This window comes from Rutilus rutilus, assembly GCF_951802725.1.
Source record: "Rutilus rutilus genome assembly, chromosome: 10".
NCBI classification, from domain to species: domain Eukaryota; kingdom Metazoa; phylum Chordata; class Actinopteri; order Cypriniformes; family Leuciscidae; genus Rutilus; species Rutilus rutilus.
Window position 1 is genome coordinate 33,062,934 of NC_140215.1, and position 19,418 is coordinate 33,082,351.

A 19,418-nucleotide genomic window follows, 5' to 3' on the forward strand; every position below is an offset into this window, starting at 1 on the left:
TGAAAGTGGCTCGTTAGTACGTGCCTTAGATAATGACTCTGTTCTATTCCACTGCTGTCCGATGTCCTCTAGTTTAGTCAGAGTGATTCTGGGTTGTATTCTGGAGAATTTGAGTGTCATTTGATGTAAAATGTTTCTCTGTGTTAGTGTAGATCGCATTCACTTTTGCCAGTTGAACATCTAAGTCTCTCTCTCTCTCGTGTTTCGTGTCTGTGTGTGATTGATGGCGTCTGAAGAGGGCCGAGTGTGCACACTATAATCACAGGTGTGTGGAGACACAAGATCAATATGGAGCCGGAGAGTGTGTGTGTGTGTGTGTGTGTGAGGATAGGCGGTGGAGAGACAGATGTGAACGAGAAATAGAGCGACGCAGAGATCTCAGTTTCAGCTGTCAGGCTTCATGATGAAGTGATTGGGAAATGGGTAGAAACGAGGATGGAGGAATGGAATAGATATCTGAAGATCTCTCATATTTCCTTGTGCCATCATGTCTGAGGTTTAGAGGGCATTCACAAACATTTTTGCAATGGAACAAAATGCAAACAGATTTTTTTACACCTAAACGTATTGCTAGTTGTCTGAGACATTAGTGAAGGAGACGGACCCTAAAAATGTATGCAAGGACTGTGCAATAGAGCGACTAGAACCCTGTCTTTAAGAGTCATTTATGATAGTTTTACTATTGGAAGAGCTAGCCTGAAATGTGTTTTAGCATGTTTAAAAAAAAAAAAAAAATTCTTAGACTGTTTTTGAGACTCCCAAAGGTGTTATGAAGATGGTGAGCTGATAAGTTATTCATAACTTGGTGATCGCCTGTAGGTGGTGCTATTGCTCTGTCATGAGTCTGTAGATAAGCCAGCTTCTTGAATGATACTGGTGTTTTATTGAGTCTGAGAGAGATGCCACTTCTTTTGTTGCATTCACTGGAGAAAAAATAGTAATTAAAGGCTGAAATAGTGTAAATGTCCCTTATGTTACTGTCTAAATCACATGACGTTGCAGTCACAAACTGTTCACCTACACTAGATGTCCTGCTCACAGAAGTAGGTTAATGAACTTCCATTTTTAGAGTGGTTGATGAGTGTATGCGGACATAACCTTCAGTCATCTTAGGCATGTTGGGAATAGAATGATAACATATAAAAAAAATGTATCACAGTTTCCACAAAGATATTAACCAGCACACCTGTTTTCAACATTGATAATAAAAATAATTGTTTTTTTTTGTTTTTGTTTTTTAGCACCAAATCAGTATATTAGAATGATTTCTGAATGAACATGTGACACTGAAGACTGGAGTAATGATGCTGAAAATTCAGCTTTGATCACAGGAATAAATTACACTTTCAAATATTTAACGTTAGAAAACAGTTATTTTAAATATCAATTGTATTGCTTCAAATAAATAATATATTTCATCAAATAAATGGTTTACTAAAGCTTACAGACCCCAAGCTTAAAAAAAAACGGTAGTCTATATGCAGTATAAATACTGCAGAAATGGTACAAGTTGTATGAGATTACAAACATAGCCACATGTTCTTCTTGTCATCATCATCCTTGAAACCTCAGTCATTTGGACAAATACTGTCAGAGTTTGTGTTGTAATCTGAGGTAAAGTTGCAGGTTCATCAGGCTTTGAGAGTGTCCGGTGGGTTCAATGCCTTTAACACATGTGCTTTTTAACAATGCCTTTCAATGCCTCTGTCCAGCATGTGTTAAAGGCATTGATCTGTGGGAAAAAGGACAAGTTTTCATGAGGTCTAATGTCTGTCACTTCCTCCTACACACCTAGAGGCTTTACGCAAACTCCATTTATCATGTTACACACACTAACACTTGTGTGTGTGTGTTCTGTCTGTTTCAGATCAGCTGTTTCATGTGCTGGCCATGCACATGCGTCTCTACAGCATAGATTCAGCATACAACCCCTGGACCAGACTCACACAGACCACGCACAGCAGAGAGCCTGAGTGAGTACACACACACACACACACACACACATCTCCTGAACTGATCCTGATCAGAGATCAATCCTTTTTATGAAATCATGTTACATTTCTGAACTCACACTGTAGAACTGCACTACCCATAATCCTACAGAGAGATCCAGCAATCAGAGAATTTACTGTAATTATGGAATTTTGACAAAAGAGCTTGTGCGAGCGCTTACTCCCATGATGCATTGCCAGTAAAATAATTGAAGCCTTCCTACATATGCTACCGTTCAAATTATTGGACTGTTATTCAGCAAGGATGCATTAAATTGATCATTTATAATGTTACAAAAGATTTCTATTTCAAATGAATGCTGTTTTTGTGAACTTTCTTTTCATCAAAGAATATAAATGAATCGTTCTAATCATTTCAACATTGATGATAATGTTTTAATTGATGATAAAAGTAGTAAGAACTGTTTTTTTTAGTATCAAATCAGCATATTAGAATGATTTCTGAAGGATCATGTGACACTGGAGTAATGATGCTAAATTCAATTTTGATCACAGGAATAATTTACATTTTAAAATATATTATAAAAGACAACGTTATTTAAATTTTGCATAAAATTTCACAGCAATCCCAGAGTGTGTGACTTGTAAAGTACAATTATGTCAATAATACATTACATTAGCATTTACTGTGCTGAATTTAATCATTTTTTTTTATTTAAATAAATAAGGTGTGAATCAGACCAGTGAGGTCTGATTCACAAACAAATGACTATTTATTATATTTAATCAGTCAAAAAGACTCAAACTTGACTGAATATTGATAACGTTACATACACACAAGAGTTTCGCTCCTATAAATGTTTTTTTAGAGCATGACAAAATTAGCTGAAAGAAGTATTATTGTTACTCACTGGCTTTTATGGTGTTGCTGCTGGATCTTTTTGAAAGAGAGAGAGAGAGAGAGACATTAGAGCAAATGGGGTTTCCATAGATACCAATAACTGCAGCATCTCGCAAATGATGGTGTGCAGCACTACATGTCTTGAGTGCTGCGGTTTATTTCGAGGGTTTATGGCTGTGTGGAGGTTACTGCTCATCACGTCTCCTGTTTAAAAGGCACTTAACACTCTCGGCTGGCTAAGTGGCCTCATTTCTCCTGCGTTCGGGCGGTAACACAGGGTTTTCACCCGCGCGTCTCTCAGGACCGTTAGCCGGGCTGGACTCCGGCTCCGAGGGGACGCAGATGTATTTATAAATGCCTTGTTTGGGGCTTGTGAAGGAAAACTCTGTCACTAGAACCCGCGGGCACATTCGCTGAGCTATTAATACAGCAATTAGAATAAAGCCTCTGCTGTCCCTGTTTCTGCCTGCCCGCAATCACTTGTCAAACAGAAAAAAAGATTATCTGAGAGTTGTGTTTGGACAGTAAAGTCATTGAATGTCATTGTGTTTGAGTGAATTATTTGAGTGTTTGCAGTAGTGTCCAAACACCATTTAGGGCCAATATGCACAAAAGCTCGGTTCAGATTTCTGCTCTAATGGACAGCACTCAGTCCCACACACTCAAATAGTTTTGAATATAAGTGAATAAATAAATATTTGCTGTTCTGTTTTCTTTTATTTTTGAATTGCGGTCTTGGGTTTTTATATGTAACCTGCCCACCTACTGTACATTTACAGTAACATTGTATTGAAAGGATTTGCAGCTTCATGAATATTCGCCCACAGTGATGGTCCTGTTTTTACATAATTTAAGTTGTGCTGTTGTGTGTGCAAGATAGTGTCGTCTGTAGATCACATAGTTTCATGCACCCAAGTTAAAAATTCTGTGTGTATTTGATGTTTATATCATGTGTTTTGTGTGTTTCTCTACAGCATTTAGTGTTGTGCTGTTGTGTGATTCTGTGTTTTGTGTGCAGGTTCTGTGATGATGAACGTCCTGAGGTGCCCATGCTCTTCAGAGATGTCCCGTCCCTCCTCATCATCTTCATCCTCACCATGCCTCAGCCTTTACGCAAAGGTAACACGCACACACAAACACACAAAGTAACATGAAATCACAAATTCTGTTCATGTTTATACCAGACAGTAAATTATGGCGAAAGACCTTCTTAATGACTAATTTATCAAATAAGCCTGACAGATTAGCAGTTAATGATAAAAATGTGATTTAAAAAGGAAAACATTTAATTAAAAACGATCAGTCTTACACCCTGACCTGTACGTAAATCTAGAATTAAGGCATTTCTACCAATCAATTCTGATTTAAAGTACCAGCTTCATGCTTTTACAAAACCAGTTAAATGCAACAACCAAAAGTTTCCGTCTGAACTTTATTTATATAGATCAATTAAATATAGCAATTTAAACTATGTATAATGATGATACAAGTGATCCTCCAGATTTAGATCTAGCTATATTGTATTAATAGTGTTGTCTAGCACAATTGCCACAGTGATTTGGACACGCGTGTGAGGATTCAAAGGCAGTTAAGAGATTTAAAGGGGTCATGAACTGTATTGTTTCCTGGGGTGCACTTATAATGTTAATATGATTTTTACATTTTCAAATTGTCATAATTTAGAAATAAAAGGCATTTTTCTCTGATTTGAACGCTCTGTTTGAAAGGGCGTGTCTACTGAGAGACTTCAGTGTAAACGCCCTCTGCTGTGATTGGCTAACACCTTTGCGTTTGAAATAAGTTTTGCATGTGGATCTTTCTCAAAAACGTTTAGCTCGTTTTTACTATTATAGCTCTCTTACTAATCTTTACTTAATTTACTAATCGTGAAAAGTGTTGATTATAGCATTATATTTAGATCTATACAATTATATTTAGATTAGGTTGCAGTGATGAGCATTGAAGCCGATCGCAGACATGTTGAGCGCATGAATGCAGTGATCTTGTCTTTGCAATTCTATGAATGCACACTAACAAATGTTTTCATCATAACAATCAGTACAAACACGATGTAATTAAGAGATTCGTTGATTTTTACGGGAGTTTTGGCACGAGTCCAGAACTCAGTCACTGATAAACTTGCACTGTTTGATTGACAGCTCTAGCAATTGTAAAGGAAGTGTTCTTTGATCGCTTTTTATATATAATTTAATCACAGTTTAAATAACAGATTATATCCTACTAAGACAGGGTTTCTCAAACTCGGTCCTGGAGGGCCACTGTCCTGCACAGTTTAGCTCCAACCCTGATCAAACACACCTGAGCAAGCTAATCAAATGTCTTCAGGATCACTAGAAACTCACAGCTAGGTGTGTTTGATCAGGGTTGGCACTAAACTGTGCAGGACAGTGGCCCTCCAGGACCGAGTTTGAGAAACCCTGAACTAAGAGAAACAATGTGAAGTTGACAGTTTAGGTTTGATTTACTGACACATAGACGAAGAACATCAGACTGTACATTAATCATTACCTATCACAAATCACTGGTCACAGATCAGGCATTAGAATCAACATGGTTACTTACATGTTTTGGCATTACTGTCGAGTCCATATCGTAAAAGTCTGTTTGCAAAACCTGCGCCGAAATTGCAACTGATTTACAAAATAATCCACAGTGAAATGTACAGAATACAAATAAATAATGCTGAACTGAGACATTCACATCGTTGAAAATAAATAACCACATTCCTAGCATTAGGATCCTTTAAAGGGTAATGTTATTTTTAGTCCAGTGATCCTGTATTGCTCTTCTTCCAGTGGGCGGGGCCAAAGTTGCAATGATGAAGTAGGCGTTTATAGGTGGTCTTTCACCTATCTATAGATTGACACATTCCGCAATAAGTTGTTATCTGGGCTTGGTTACAATAAAAGCTGTTTTTGGACTAACAAGGAAGTTTTCAGTTCTGAAACTTACAGGATATTCTTATAGTATAATGACCTCTCATATGTCAAAAGCTCAAGGAAAATTTGATTTCTCAATTCATGACCCCTTTAAATATTGGTTGGTATTGTTCTATTAAGATATTTAAATGTTGGCGAGAGTAAGTCGTAATCGAAAAGTATTAATGGAAATATTTATATATGTAGTTTAAACAGGGAGCTTCTAGAAGGTCAGCACATAATTCTTTAATGCCCCAATGAGCAAGCTAGAGGCAACAACGGTAAGGAACAAAAAACAAATGCAGTTATTTGAACAGATTTTTAAAGTTTTGTTTTTATCATATCGTTTTATTCCCTCCTGCAAAGTGCTTCTATGCATTTTTATCTGAAACTCCACTCACACACTCCTAAAATGTTGACAGTTGCGATGCACAAGGCCAACCAGCAGAAAACACATGAGAGCAAATTACCATGATTCTCTCTGCTACAGTAGATGTACTGCACTTAAGAAAACATCTTCCTCTTTCCCCTCACACACCCTACCCTTCACATGTGAGTTTAGTCTTTAGATGGGCCAGGACTGTCTTGGTTAATCACTAATTATTGATTGACTCAAATAAGCATCATGTGTTTTGTCATTGTGAGCAGAGGATCGATTCGGGTCCATCAGTGTGAAGACACAAGACAAAGCTCGTATTAGAACCGAAACAGGCTGTGCATGTGTTAGAGAGTAGTTTAGTGCTGTCACAAAGAAACGTGTGTGTGTGTGTGTGATGACTGTCTCTGGTGAGGTTGTTAATGGAGTGTTGTTGTCTGTGTGTGCGAGTGTGTGGCTTTTCATCTCACAACCGGTCTTAACACCTGCTACATGAACAAGGGCTAATTACCCTCTCCAAAAAAAAAAAATCAGATGTCCTTTTTCTGTACACAGTCACATGATTGATTTTTGTGTCTTAACAAAAGACCCATGATTCTCTTGAAAGCTCTGCCGTCTATAGAGCTGTTTGAGTGGGTGTCTCTCTGTGCATCTTGTATTGGAACAGATGCTTTTATTGAAGGATGCAACTGACATTTTTACAGTTTGGGGGGACCGAAGTAAAAGTTTTTAGAATTGATAGAATGATATTGTAGTTATTGCCCCACTTTTATCCATAGACTTTACAAATATGCTGTCTACTGTAATTAATTATGAACATAATTTGTGAGGAACAGAAGTCCAGTCCAGTTTAAATTGTCCTATTGTCTCAAGGTCTCAGGTCACATTTAATTTTCATATCTTCATTCTTGTCCACTGGAAATGTATTGAACGATGCATTTTCAATGTACACTACCGTTCAAAGCACAACCGTTTTCAACATTGATAATAACAATAAATGTTTCTTGAGCATCAAGTCATCATATTAGAATGATTTCTGAAGGATCATGTGACACTGAAGACGAGTAATGATGCTGAAAATTCAGCTTTGATCACAGGAATAAATAACATTTTAAAATGTTTCAAATTTAAAAACTGTATATCAAAATAGGAAACAGTTAATTTAAAGGTATATTTAAGATATAATATATATATATATATATATATATATATATATATATATATATATATATATATATATATATATATATATATATATATATATATATATGTGTATGTATATATATATATATATATATATATATATATATATATATACAGTGCTATGCATAAGTTTAGGCAACCATGCTAAAGTTGACTAAAAAGAGGAATAAAAAATCATATTTTGCAAATTTAACTTAATGCCTTATTTTAAAAAATTAGGAAAAATCCAACCTTTAAGGACACCAATTTTCTTTGTGAATGAATAATGTATCGTAAATAAATAAATGTTCTTCCTTAAAAAACAGGGTGCATAAGTTTGGGCACCACTATGTTGTGAAGGCTATGTGATGATGTGGGGCTATTTTAATTCCAAAGGCCAAGGGAACTTTATCAGGATGCATAGTATCCTAAAAAAAAAAAAAAAAAAATACTTAAAAATAAAAATCTGCCTGCCTCTATGGGAATTTAACATAGTGGTGCCCAAACTTATGCACCCTGTTTTTTAAGGAAGAACATTTATTTATTTACGATACATTATTCATTCACAAAGAAAATTGGTGTCCTTAAAGGTTGGATTTTTCCTAATTTTTTAAAATAAGGCATTAAGTTAAATTTGCAAAATATGATTTTTTATTCCTCTTTTTAGTCAACTTTAGCATGGTTGCCTAAACTTATGCATAGCACTGTATATATATATATATATATATATATATATATCTGTATATATATATATATCCCCAAACTTTTGGTTCTCGCACCTCAAGTGAACATGCTTGAGCTGATGAGTTGATGAATGTTTTTAAGTGAATAAAAGCCTAATTAAATATGTTCATCATAAAGCGATCGAGTCTCTTCAGAAAATTTGGACTGAACCGCTCATATGGATTAGTTTTATGATCTCTTTATGAACTTTTTGATGCGTCAAAGTGGTAGTTGCATAGCTTTAAATGGAGGGACAGAAATCTCTCAGATTTAATCAAAAAGTTCTTCATTTGTGTTCCGAAGATGAACGAAAGTCTTACGGGTTTGGAGCGACATGAGGGCGATTAATGACAGAAATTTCATTTTTGCTATATGTCACTATGTCATATAGCACATATGTTTCATTAACAGTGGCTAAGATAACACAAGATTTAATACCACTTTTTCAGGTAAATTAGATTTGTTAACCTAACATTGTGGCGTGGGTTAGAAACATTAAGTTCTTAAATTTACACAAAGAATTTGAACATTTGTATAAATAAATTACATTAGCGTTCCTGTTGCTTGAACAGTAGAGCAAGGCAACAGCAAGGTCATGGGTTCAATTCCCAGGGAAGGCTTTAATGGGATAGTTCAATTACTCAACCTCATGTCGTTCCAAACCAGTTAGACTTTCGTTCATCTTTGGAACACAAATGAAGATATTTTATAAAATAGACATTTATTTTTGGGTGAACTAACCTTTTAAGTGATGAAATATTTACCTAGAATGTGCAACAGTCATAATCTTATGGTATATGAGTGAAATAAAATGTTTTTCTTTCATCATAATCTTGAGTCATTATATTTAGATGAATAATGCACAGTATGACCACAAACATTTATTAAAGTGAAAATCTGTTTTAATTTCATGTTGTTTAAGCATAAGATACTACATCTTGTGTTGATGATAAGCATGTTGTGTGTGTTGTGTTTGTGTGCAGAGCACTTCACGTGTGTGGTGAAGGTGTTGTACAGTCTGCAGTTCACACAGGCTCTGGCCGCTCTGTCCATCAGATTCAGCCGTGAGGAGAGACTCGCCTGGAGCAACACAGGAGCTGCCAAGAAGGTGCGACCAATGAGCCTAACATCACAACCATCTCAGCCAAACGGCAATCAAAAAGCTTTCTTAGGCATACGCCAGCCAATTGACTTTCATGATTGATTACCACGCCTACCGCTTTTCAAGGGCTGGTGTGCCCGTCAAACAAAATGACAGACCAAATGTCCCTTTATGATTTTGGAAAAAAAAGACTTCTATTGCAGTTCATCATAGTTTATCATTGCACAAAAGTCTGAAAGTACAACATTTGTATCAGGTTATGTTATGTTGAAACACTAAAATAACAGTAGAAGATGAGAAATTGAGAAAAGCTTCCGTTTACTCCGTTGATGAATGTTTATATGTGAATAAAAGCCTAAATTAAATCTGTTCATCATATAAAGCGATCGAGTCTCTTCAGAAAATTTGGACTGAACCGCTCAATTCGTATGGATTAGTTTTACGATCTCTCTGTGGACTTTTTGAAGCGTCATATAGAGGAACAGAAATCTCTCAGATTTCATTCAAAAGATCTTCATTTATATACCGAAGATGAACGAAAGTCTTACGGGTTTGGAATGATATGAGGGTGAGTAAATGATGACAGAATTTGCATTTTTGGGTGAACTATCTTTAAGACCCTTACGATAAGCAAATTTTATTAAGAGAAATAATGTGTTCTTGGCCCTCAATCCTGTTTAAGGGGTGATGGCAGTAATCTTCAGAAAACCCAGAGCGAGGTTTTCATTAGCACAGAAGAGATCATTAGCAATGGTTCTGCATTCCATTAAATGTCTATTTTTGGTGTAGATGGGCTGTATGAGAAATAAATGGACTAAGGTGAAGTTTCATGTCATCAGTCAGACTGCTTTAATTCACGTCTCTCTCTGTCTGAAACTTCTATTGCTTTTGCAAATTGCTGACTACGTTTAAAACAACACACAGTGTGTTTCAAAACCGAGCAAGTTCCTTCCTAGACTGCAGTATTGGGTATTATTGCTGCATTTAATCCATTTGTGATGGCCAATAATGTTGTCTAGATAGTCAGCTCACTTGGTTTTGAAACACAGCCAATATACAGTATTTCAATCCAGGTAGAACAATGACAGTGATTCCAGTCTGGAGGGAGTAAAAAGCACTTTTTTCAATGCTATTTCAATACACAGAACACGCCAAACTCTGACAAATCATGGGAGTCGCTCCTGGGTCACGTGATCTCCGAGCTGACGAAGGCCAAAGATGTGTATGACACCAACTCTGAGGAGGCATTTGTGGTGAGTCCTCTTCAACAGCACTTCAGTGAAAGTGACATGTGAAGGCCAAGTACTCAGAATGTGTCCTCTGCATTTAACCCATCCAAGTTAGTGCGGGTTACAAGTCTGACTATACTACCATTATGCAAATTTATTAGACAAAAATTATCATTGAAGTCATTAATCTACAAATTCAGCATCAGTAGTAATAATGAGAATATGTAGTTCAGAGAACAGCAGGTTCAGATCCTTTTTAGAAAAGTGTAAACAAGTATCCAAGGACCCATTGTTGAACACATCTTGCAAATGTGTCATGGGACATTACATCTATTCACTTTCTTCTCTTGTTGTTTTGACAAGGCAGCATCATTACTCCAGTCTTCAGTGTCACATGATCCTTCAGAAATCATTCTAATATGCTGATTTGATGCTCAAGAAACATTTCTGATTAGTATCGATGTAGAAAACTGTTGTTCTGCTTAGTTTTTTTGTGAAAACCAAAAAATTTGAACAACAGTGTATCATCTATACATAGAATTTTTATTTAGAAAACACAGCTTCATGAAAATTAGCCATAGATGAGTAATTATCTATTATGTAGGAATCTGCAGCTCACTGTTATATGAGCCTAAAGCTTGTTCTTTCAAAGCAAATCATCTCTGAGGAAGATCTTGTGTTATCACCAGGGAATGAGCTGTGATTAATGATGTCTTCTCTGTGTAGTTGAGCTCCAGTGTGTGGTCTCCTCAGTCCATTGAGTTCACCCTACAGCAGTTCTGTCTGCCCTTCCTGAGACTGTCCTGTTTACTGCAACACCACTTGTATGGAGACAGCTTACCCGGATGCCAGGTACACACACACACACACACATTTACATCACTCTCTAGATGGGGACATTACATAGACTTCTACAGCTAGCTATAAATACCATAACCTAACTGTAAATATATATTTATTTTATTTTTATACTGTTTTTCAAAGCTCACTTCCCAGAATATGGTTAAATAGGTTCTCACACACATGCTGGCTCTCATTCAGCACAGTTGATAGACTCACGGCTGTCTCTCGTCACAGGTGGAGGAGGAGTTTTCTCTGCTGACCGGGTGTCTGAGTTTGACTGGTTCTGTTCAGTCCAGTGGATCCATGAGCAGCGCCGCGTGTCTGGACTGGAACTTCAGCGCTTTCGATCTGATTAGCCAGTGGTGTTCAGAGGTCATCGCTCTGTCCAATACACCGTCCCAACAGTCTGTGGTCAGTGTCTGTTTGTGTCTTGATTTTTTTTTTTTTTTTTGTAACCCTGTTTTATTTAATATGTTGCTAACGTCAGTGTTTTAACCAATTGGTTTTTTTTTTTATTACCGTTAACCACTGTGACCTAACCAAGCGTAACCAGCTTCAATAACATCATCTTTGAGATTCAAATACAAATTAAAGCGGTCATAAAATTTGCCTTGGTCTTTTGAAATATAAGAGGTCTGTGTACCATTAAAACATCCTGCAAGATCCATAGCTTTAAAGGTGCAGTATGTAAGAATGACAACTAGTGGTCGAAATAGGTACTGCAGTCGAATTCATAATATCGGAGATCACCGTTACTCCTGCTCCTCAGACTGGATGGCACTCACATGGGTTGCCAGTTTGAGCACGCGCAACAGAAACGAGCGCAATGGACAATGAAAATTGGCAACGTGCAGTATCACAGACCAACAATAACAAACATTCCAGCCTGGAAACGCACATTTCAAAGTAAAATAACTGGCTGTAGAAGTGTTTGTCAGAGAAACGAGTATGTGAACTTAGCATGTTTCCTAAATATCTGCAAACATATTATGGTATTTTTATGCTTTGGTAGAGTGTAGAGATGTGACGGTGATAATATTCTCCCACCGGTTAATCGAATCGTGACAACACCGGTATTACCGGTTTCATCGTGGGGGTGGGGGGTGTTAGAGTGATGTATTTTTTTTTTTTTTTACATGGCATCAATTCATCATTCGTATTGAGTTTGATTGACATGCGATCTGACCAATCAAATTCCACCATTTTTGTGCGACAAAGCAGTCAGAAGAGTTTGAACTTGGCTTTAACTGAGACAATCTGTCACAAGACATTAAAGAGCCAAAAATAGGTAGGCCTATTTTATTTTTGTTTGACTGACCAAATTTGAAAGTTGAGACTTTGTTTCATATTAAATATTACCTGCTCGGTCCTGTATTTCAGCGCGTTGTCAGTGTCCTCTATTTTTCACTGCTTGAGATCATGTTGAGAACAATAACGCCCGATTTGAGGGTATAGGGCGCGATTTCGGATTCAACCACAGTGTTTTGAATGGTGGGTTCGTTATTATTCATGAAAAACACAACAACAAAACGGACATTTTGGCATAATTTGTGTGTGTGTTATGTTTTGTTCAAGGCCGAAAAGAGAACTCGATACTGACGCGCGTCTTTTCCGTGTGTGCGCACGTGTGTGTAATAGGCAGGACTTACAGCGCGGTCTCTTGTTTTGTCGCGCTTGAATGGTTGAGCGTGATCATACAATGCTAGTCAACTGGTGACAGAAAATCCGGATACTTCGTAATTGCTTTAAAAAAAAAATTTTGCGGTGCTGCGGTGGGCAAGTGATGAAACCGGTGTTGCGACTGAACACCGTGTAACACCGGTAACGCCGACTATCGTGCCAAGCCTAGTAGAGTGGAAAAGTTACATACAGCACCTTTAATGAAATCTGGTCTCTCTTCAGTCTCTGTTGGTTCAGGATCCGCAGTGGGCCGCCCCTCGCCTCCTGCACCTCCCAGACAATTACAACACCATCTTCCAGTTCTACCACAGGAAGTCCTGCACCAGCTGTGGGAAAACCCCCAAAGACCCCGCGCTCTGCCTGGTGTGCGGCGCCTTCGTCTGTCTGAAGGGGCACTGCTGTAAACAGCAGGGCGTGTGTGAGTGTGTGCTGGTGAGTGTGGAGCAAACGGCGAAAGCTCAGTTTGAATGGTCCAAACACTGATGGTGCTGATTATAATTATATATGTATTTTTTTTTAATCCAAAGCACTCCCAGCACTGCGGAGCAGCGACTAGTATCTTCCTCCTGGTGAACGCCTCGGTCATCATTATCATCCGAGGGCATCGCTTCTGTCTGTGGGGGTCTGTGTATCTGGACGCTCATGGAGAGGAGGACAGAGACCTACGGTAAACCTCTCGCTGCTCTGATGGACAGATATTGCATCTAGATTTCATTCTGAGGGTCTCAGTAGCAGGGTCTAAAATTTCATTTTCCATTATCTGGCCCCTGGAATTGATTTTCAGGGTTGTTTTATCATTATTTGTAAGGGCAATTTTAAGATTTAACATATTTATTTGATCTGTGTTGTCTTTCATGTCAAATACTAACATTTACTAATAGTACTATACTATTAAAACAAAATAGGCTATTATATACTATAGACTTATTAACATCAACAAAAGCCATCTTTACACTGCAAAGGTAGAACAGAAGTAGCATCTGACATGGCATTTGTGTTTGTTTACTTGTGTTTAATACCTGTCAAAAGTTTGGAACATTACTTTTTTTTTTTAATGTTTTTATCTTCTGCTCACCAAGGCTGCATTTATTTATTCAAAAATATTATTACAAACAAAAATAATTGTTTTCTATTTTCATACATTTTAATATGCATCATTACTCCAGTCCACATGATCCTCCAGAAATCATTCTAATATTTTTATTTTTATATTATTATATTTTATGATTTGGTACTCAAGAAACACTTTTTTTTATCATTATTAGTGTTGAAAACAGTTGTGCTGCTCAATATTTTCAGGACTCTTAGATGATAAATGGAAAGTTCAATAAACAGCATTTATTTTCATTTAATAAAATATTTTTTGAATTTATTAAAGCATTTATTAAATAGAAATCTTGGGAACATTATAAAAAGTCTTCACTCTCACTGTTAATCAATTTAATGCGTCCTTGATGAATAAAAGTGTTTATTTCTATCTATCGGCATCATTGTTTCCACAAAAATGTTAAGCAGAAAAAACATTGATAATAATACTAATACATGTTTCTTGTGCAGCAAATCAGCATGAATGATTTCTGAACAATCATGTGACACTGAAGCTGAAAATTCAGCTTTACATCACATCAATAAATAAATAATTTTTAATTGTATTAAAATAGAAAAACAATTATTTTAAATTGTAATGGCATTTCACAGTATTGCTTGTTTTCTTTTTTGATTAAATAAATGCAGCCTTGGTGAACATAAGAGACTTCTTTCAAAAACAAAACAATTGAAATGTTTACAAGTTTTGCATAATGTAAATAGTCTACAAAAAGTATATAAATTATAACTTAAATCTAAAATCTTAAATTTAATAAATCATTATTGGTGATTATTGGTGATTATAAATATGTAAATTAATAGAATAAATAAGAAAAAAGTTTCATATTCTGGCTAGAAAGACAAAACAAGCTAAGAACTGTTTTTGAATAGTTTATTGCTTTTATGCATTCGAAATCAAAACTTTGCATTGGTTATTTTAGTATCATGAAAAACAAACCTTATTCTTAACGTAAGAGTGGGCACGGCTATTATAACTTGACTGTGTCGAGGCTTCTGTTCTCATCCGCTTCCAGTTATTTTAGCTGTACAAAAACTGTCCGTTATGTTTATATTGCAAACTATTGTTTATCATATTATTTTAATTTATTATTGTAATCATAAACACACTGGTTTGTAGTGCAAATTATTTTGCCATTTACTGCATTTTGTTATTTTTCCAGTTATTCACTATAGTGGCTAAAGAATCTGAAGTACCCTCACAATCACAGAAAATAGCTTATTTCTGCATTGCCACATAAGGAAAATACAGAAATGGAGCAAAGAACACTCAAAAGTAGTCCATGACTTCAGTTCAGCAAGTTTTTCCAGTCTGATAAATGTGGTGTTCCTCAAAGCTCTGTCCTTGGACCATCTTTGATTGTGTAATATGTGACCCTGGACCACAAAACCAGTCATTTGGGTAAATTTTTTGTAATTGAGATGTATACATAATCTGCAAGCTGAATAAGTAAGCTTTCAATTGATGTATGGTTTGTTAGGATAGATATGACAATATTTGGCCGGGATACAACTATTGAAAATCTGGAATCTGAGGGGGCAAAAAAATCGAAACATTGAGAAAATATCCTTTAAAGTTGTCCATTTATGTTCGCGGTTGTGCTGCATTCACTCACAAAAATAAATGTTTTATATATTTACGGTAGGAAATTTACAAAATATCTTCATGGAACATGATCTTTACTCAATAGCCTAATGATTTTTGGCATTAAAGAAAAATCGATCATTTTGACCCATAAAATGTATTGTTGGCTATTGCCACCAATATACCCGTGCGACTTGTGACTGGTTTTGTGATCCAGGGTCACATATGTTACTTTGGAAAAGGCATCATGTATGCACATGTTAATTATTTGAAAATACATAAAACTGGATTGTGTACAAAAATTCTCGTTCACTCAATCACTGAAGCAAAACGAATCTCTTATTTGCATTGCATCTGCTCTTTGTTGTTTATGAGAAAATTCACAGAGTGCAGAATTCATTCAGAGGACATGTGCACTGAACAAAATGAGAACAGATGTGATTAATCTGATTGGCCATTAAATTCATAAGCTCAACAGAAACATGTAGTTTATTATAATGCTGCAAAATGCTGCGTAAAAAACATGTACAAAGGAATCCGATGCAACGTGAGTAATATGTAATGCCTCAAAGTCAAAAATTTTCGCTCACAGCGATTGCTGTAAATATAATTCGTTTAATTGTACTGGAGCTTTTTTTAGCCCCCTTTTTTTTAATTTGGGGGGCATTTTTGTTTATTTTGGTGACATTTTTGCCCCAAGCCTCTGTTTATTTCTGGCCCTGCTCAAGTAGTCTTTTATGTGAGTTTAAAGCCCTGCCTAAACCTTTTTTGAAGTGTTCATGTCTTTTGTAGAGAAAACGGTTTACCTTTCCTGCTGTAACATCCTGATCTTTTCTGTTCTGTAGTCGAGGGAAGCCTCTGTATTTATGTGAGGAGAGATATCGCGTCCTGGAGCAGCAGTGGGTGTCACACACCTTCGACCACATCAACAAGCGCTGGGGTCCCCACTACAATGGACTTTAACTGTACAGCCCACATCCTGGAGAGGACAGGTCACATGATGTCGGCGCAAGCCTCTATGTCATCCTCTGAGGATTTCTGTCGTGTAATTTAATGGAAACCTGCATTGAGTTGGCCACAGCCTGGGTTCATGTGAAGTTTAGTGTACAATCAAGCCTAATGACTAACAGCGTGTGTGTGCGTGTGTGTTTAAAAGTAATTTTTCGTGTGGATTTTTAGGGGAGAATTTTTTTTGTCCCAGCAAGCTCACAGTGAAAGCACATTGAGTGAATCTGTGTCAATCCTGTTAGACGCACAAGTGGAAAAAAATGCTCCCGTTCTGTAATATTTGGAAAACTAAGATGAGAGATTCTTGAAAAAAAAAAAAAAAAAAAACTATTCTGACCAACGTTGAAACAAATCATGTACAGATATCAGAATTAATATCAAAACCTTGAATGCTAAAGGTACCAAGACTCTCAACATATCCCCCCACCACCCCATGACCAGTGCGATGTGTGTAGTCATGTCATGCTATTTGAGTTTAAACACATCTCATAAGAGTGACTGAGTTGAAAAGCAGTGTATGAGACAAAATATGAACAGATTAGAGCTAAAGCACGAGTTGTCTCCGAGTCGAGGTGTAGTTGCAGTCATCCTCAGGTATTTTATTTTGTTTGTTTTTGTTTTGTAGTCTCAGATAAAAGATTTTAATATTTAAAAAGTGCTGCTATTCATTGTTTAAAAAAACCTAAATTATACCTTTGTAAAAAAAAAAATATTTTTTACAATTTTCATCTTTTTTTTCTTTTTCTTTTTCTTTTTTCTAATGAAGGCTCTGTGTTTGATGGTGGTTGGCTGGTCTGTTGAGTTTATTATAGAAAAAAAAAAATTCCCCTGTAACCTTGTACAGCATTTCTTGGCACATTATATGGCTGGAGACAGGACAAGTCTTTATGGTCTTTGGCTTTTTCCCTTGCCATTAAGGTTATCTCACCCAAGGCCTTTTGAAAATAATAAATATTAGAAAAGAACAAGTGGTAAAACTTTACTTAAAGCCTTTAAATATTATGCATTATAAAACGATTTAATAAGTATTATTGTAATGCTTTAATTATGCCTTGTAATGCACCTTATAATACATTGTTTGTTCTCATCAATAATTGTAACCACAGTTGCAATACATTATAATACTTATGTATTCACTGTTACACCTTTAAAAAATGTAAACACATGCATTAAAACAAGACAAACAAATTTCAGATGTAACAATGAATTTGTAAATATTATAATGCATTTTAACTTTGTTTACAATTATTTATGAAAAGATCAAATCCATTATAACGTACATTATAAGTACTTTTATAATGCATTGTTCATAAAGGCCTCAAGTTTTACCAAAATATTTTTTGCATTAAGAAAATGAAGCTTATGTAGATAATTATTTTCTGCATCATTTTCGTCACAGTCAAACATTTCTCATTAATGTAATGTATCTTAATGTTTTTTTCTTGTTTCTCAATGGTGTTTTGGCTTTATTGTAAAGAGTGGTCAGATGTGCTTGAATTGTCAGGAAAGTAATGCAATGCAATTGCAATGCAAAAAAAAAAAAAAAGAGAGAAAATACTGGTTCTAAAAAAATAAGCTTAGTTTTTAATGCAAAATATCATTTATTATTTTTGATTAAGGGTGAAATAGTGAAATAGTTTATTACCTCACTATAGGCCAAAAATCTGACCGCATACCCACCAAGTTAATTGTCTCTCAAGGTCTTGATTGTCTTTCCCATATTCTAATTACATGATAATGCCTAGACTGGTGTCAGATGGTCCACAGGGGGCAGTGTTTTCAAATACACTGAGCTGTTTCAAAGAGCCTCATCACACAACTTAAATAGATGAGATAATGTAGATGCTCAGAGACAGAGGGCTTATGTCCTGCTGGGCTTATGTATCTACAGGCTCGGTGATCAGTTGGAAACAAACCTCTAAAGTTAAGAAAGCTCTTAGTAATAATTTTTCTTGACTTTGAGTTTTGTCGCAACTGGATGCCAGAGTCTAATTTCTCCTCCTCTAAGATTTTGCGGGTTGTGAAGGTTTTTTTTTTTCCCGTTTAAAGACAATATTTATGTATTATTGTGATATTATTTTGATGCACACACCACTCAGATATTGAATTCCTGATCTAAAGTGTTTGAACTTGGCCAGATTGTGTGTATCTCCTTTGTGCAAAAAGAATCAGACCAAATAAAAAAATAATAAAAAAAGATGTTTTAATGTTATCAAAAAGAAAGAGGATAAAAAAAATAATAATAATTTGGTGCTTTATACAAATAGACATTTAGCGAAGGCTAGTTTTCCAGGCTGATAAATGCGGTGTTCCTCAAAGCTCTGTCCTCGGACCATCTTTGATTGTGTAATCTGTTCATTTGGAAAGGGCATTATGTATGCACATGTTAATTATTTGAAAATGCGTTAAACTGGATCACATCAAATGTAATATTACAGCCCGGTCCAGTGATGGACATGTATGGTATAGCACACAGTTTCTTTATTTTAAGCAGCTCCTCTGTTAGCAGGTGATTTAGTTCGAGTACTTCCTCCTTTCATCATTTCCCCCTTAAAAATTAAGATCAAAAATTAAGATCAGATTAACACAAAATGTTCCCAGTTTAAACATTATAATAATTCGCCTTGTGTGACACCACATTGAGAGTTGTTGAAAGTAATTTCAAGAGCTCTCAATGTAGTGTCAATCAAAATAACATCAGTGGAGCCCTTGTGAAAATTATATTTAGAGCAGTTACAGGGACGTGTAACGTCCAGCTATATTGAGGGTAATTTGCTTGCTTTGTTTCTTACTG

The 19,418-nt window shown here is 36.0% G+C and overlaps 1 protein-coding gene across 2 annotated transcripts in view; it reads left to right on the forward strand.

Moving 5' to 3' along the window:
* Positions 1 to 18,179, forward strand: part of ubr3 (ubiquitin protein ligase E3 component n-recognin 3) — an 86,307-nt gene extending 68,128 nt beyond the window's left edge. For both annotated transcript variants that reach the window (XM_084421775.1, XM_084421774.1), the window contains exons 31-39: positions 1,868 to 1,973; positions 3,872 to 3,972; positions 9,057 to 9,181; positions 10,321 to 10,428; positions 11,131 to 11,256; positions 11,482 to 11,658; positions 13,150 to 13,359; positions 13,455 to 13,594; positions 16,462 to 18,179. In XM_084421775.1, the coding sequence (XP_084277901.1) occupies positions 1,868 to 1,973; positions 3,872 to 3,972; positions 9,057 to 9,181; positions 10,321 to 10,428; positions 11,131 to 11,256; positions 11,482 to 11,658; positions 13,150 to 13,359; positions 13,455 to 13,594; positions 16,462 to 16,579 (1,211 nt within the window). In that variant the 3' untranslated portion in view covers positions 16,580 to 18,179. The remainder of the gene's footprint in view (positions 1 to 1,867; positions 1,974 to 3,871; positions 3,973 to 9,056; positions 9,182 to 10,320; positions 10,429 to 11,130; positions 11,257 to 11,481; positions 11,659 to 13,149; positions 13,360 to 13,454; positions 13,595 to 16,461) is intronic.
* Positions 18,180 to 19,418: the final 1,239 nt, after the last annotated feature.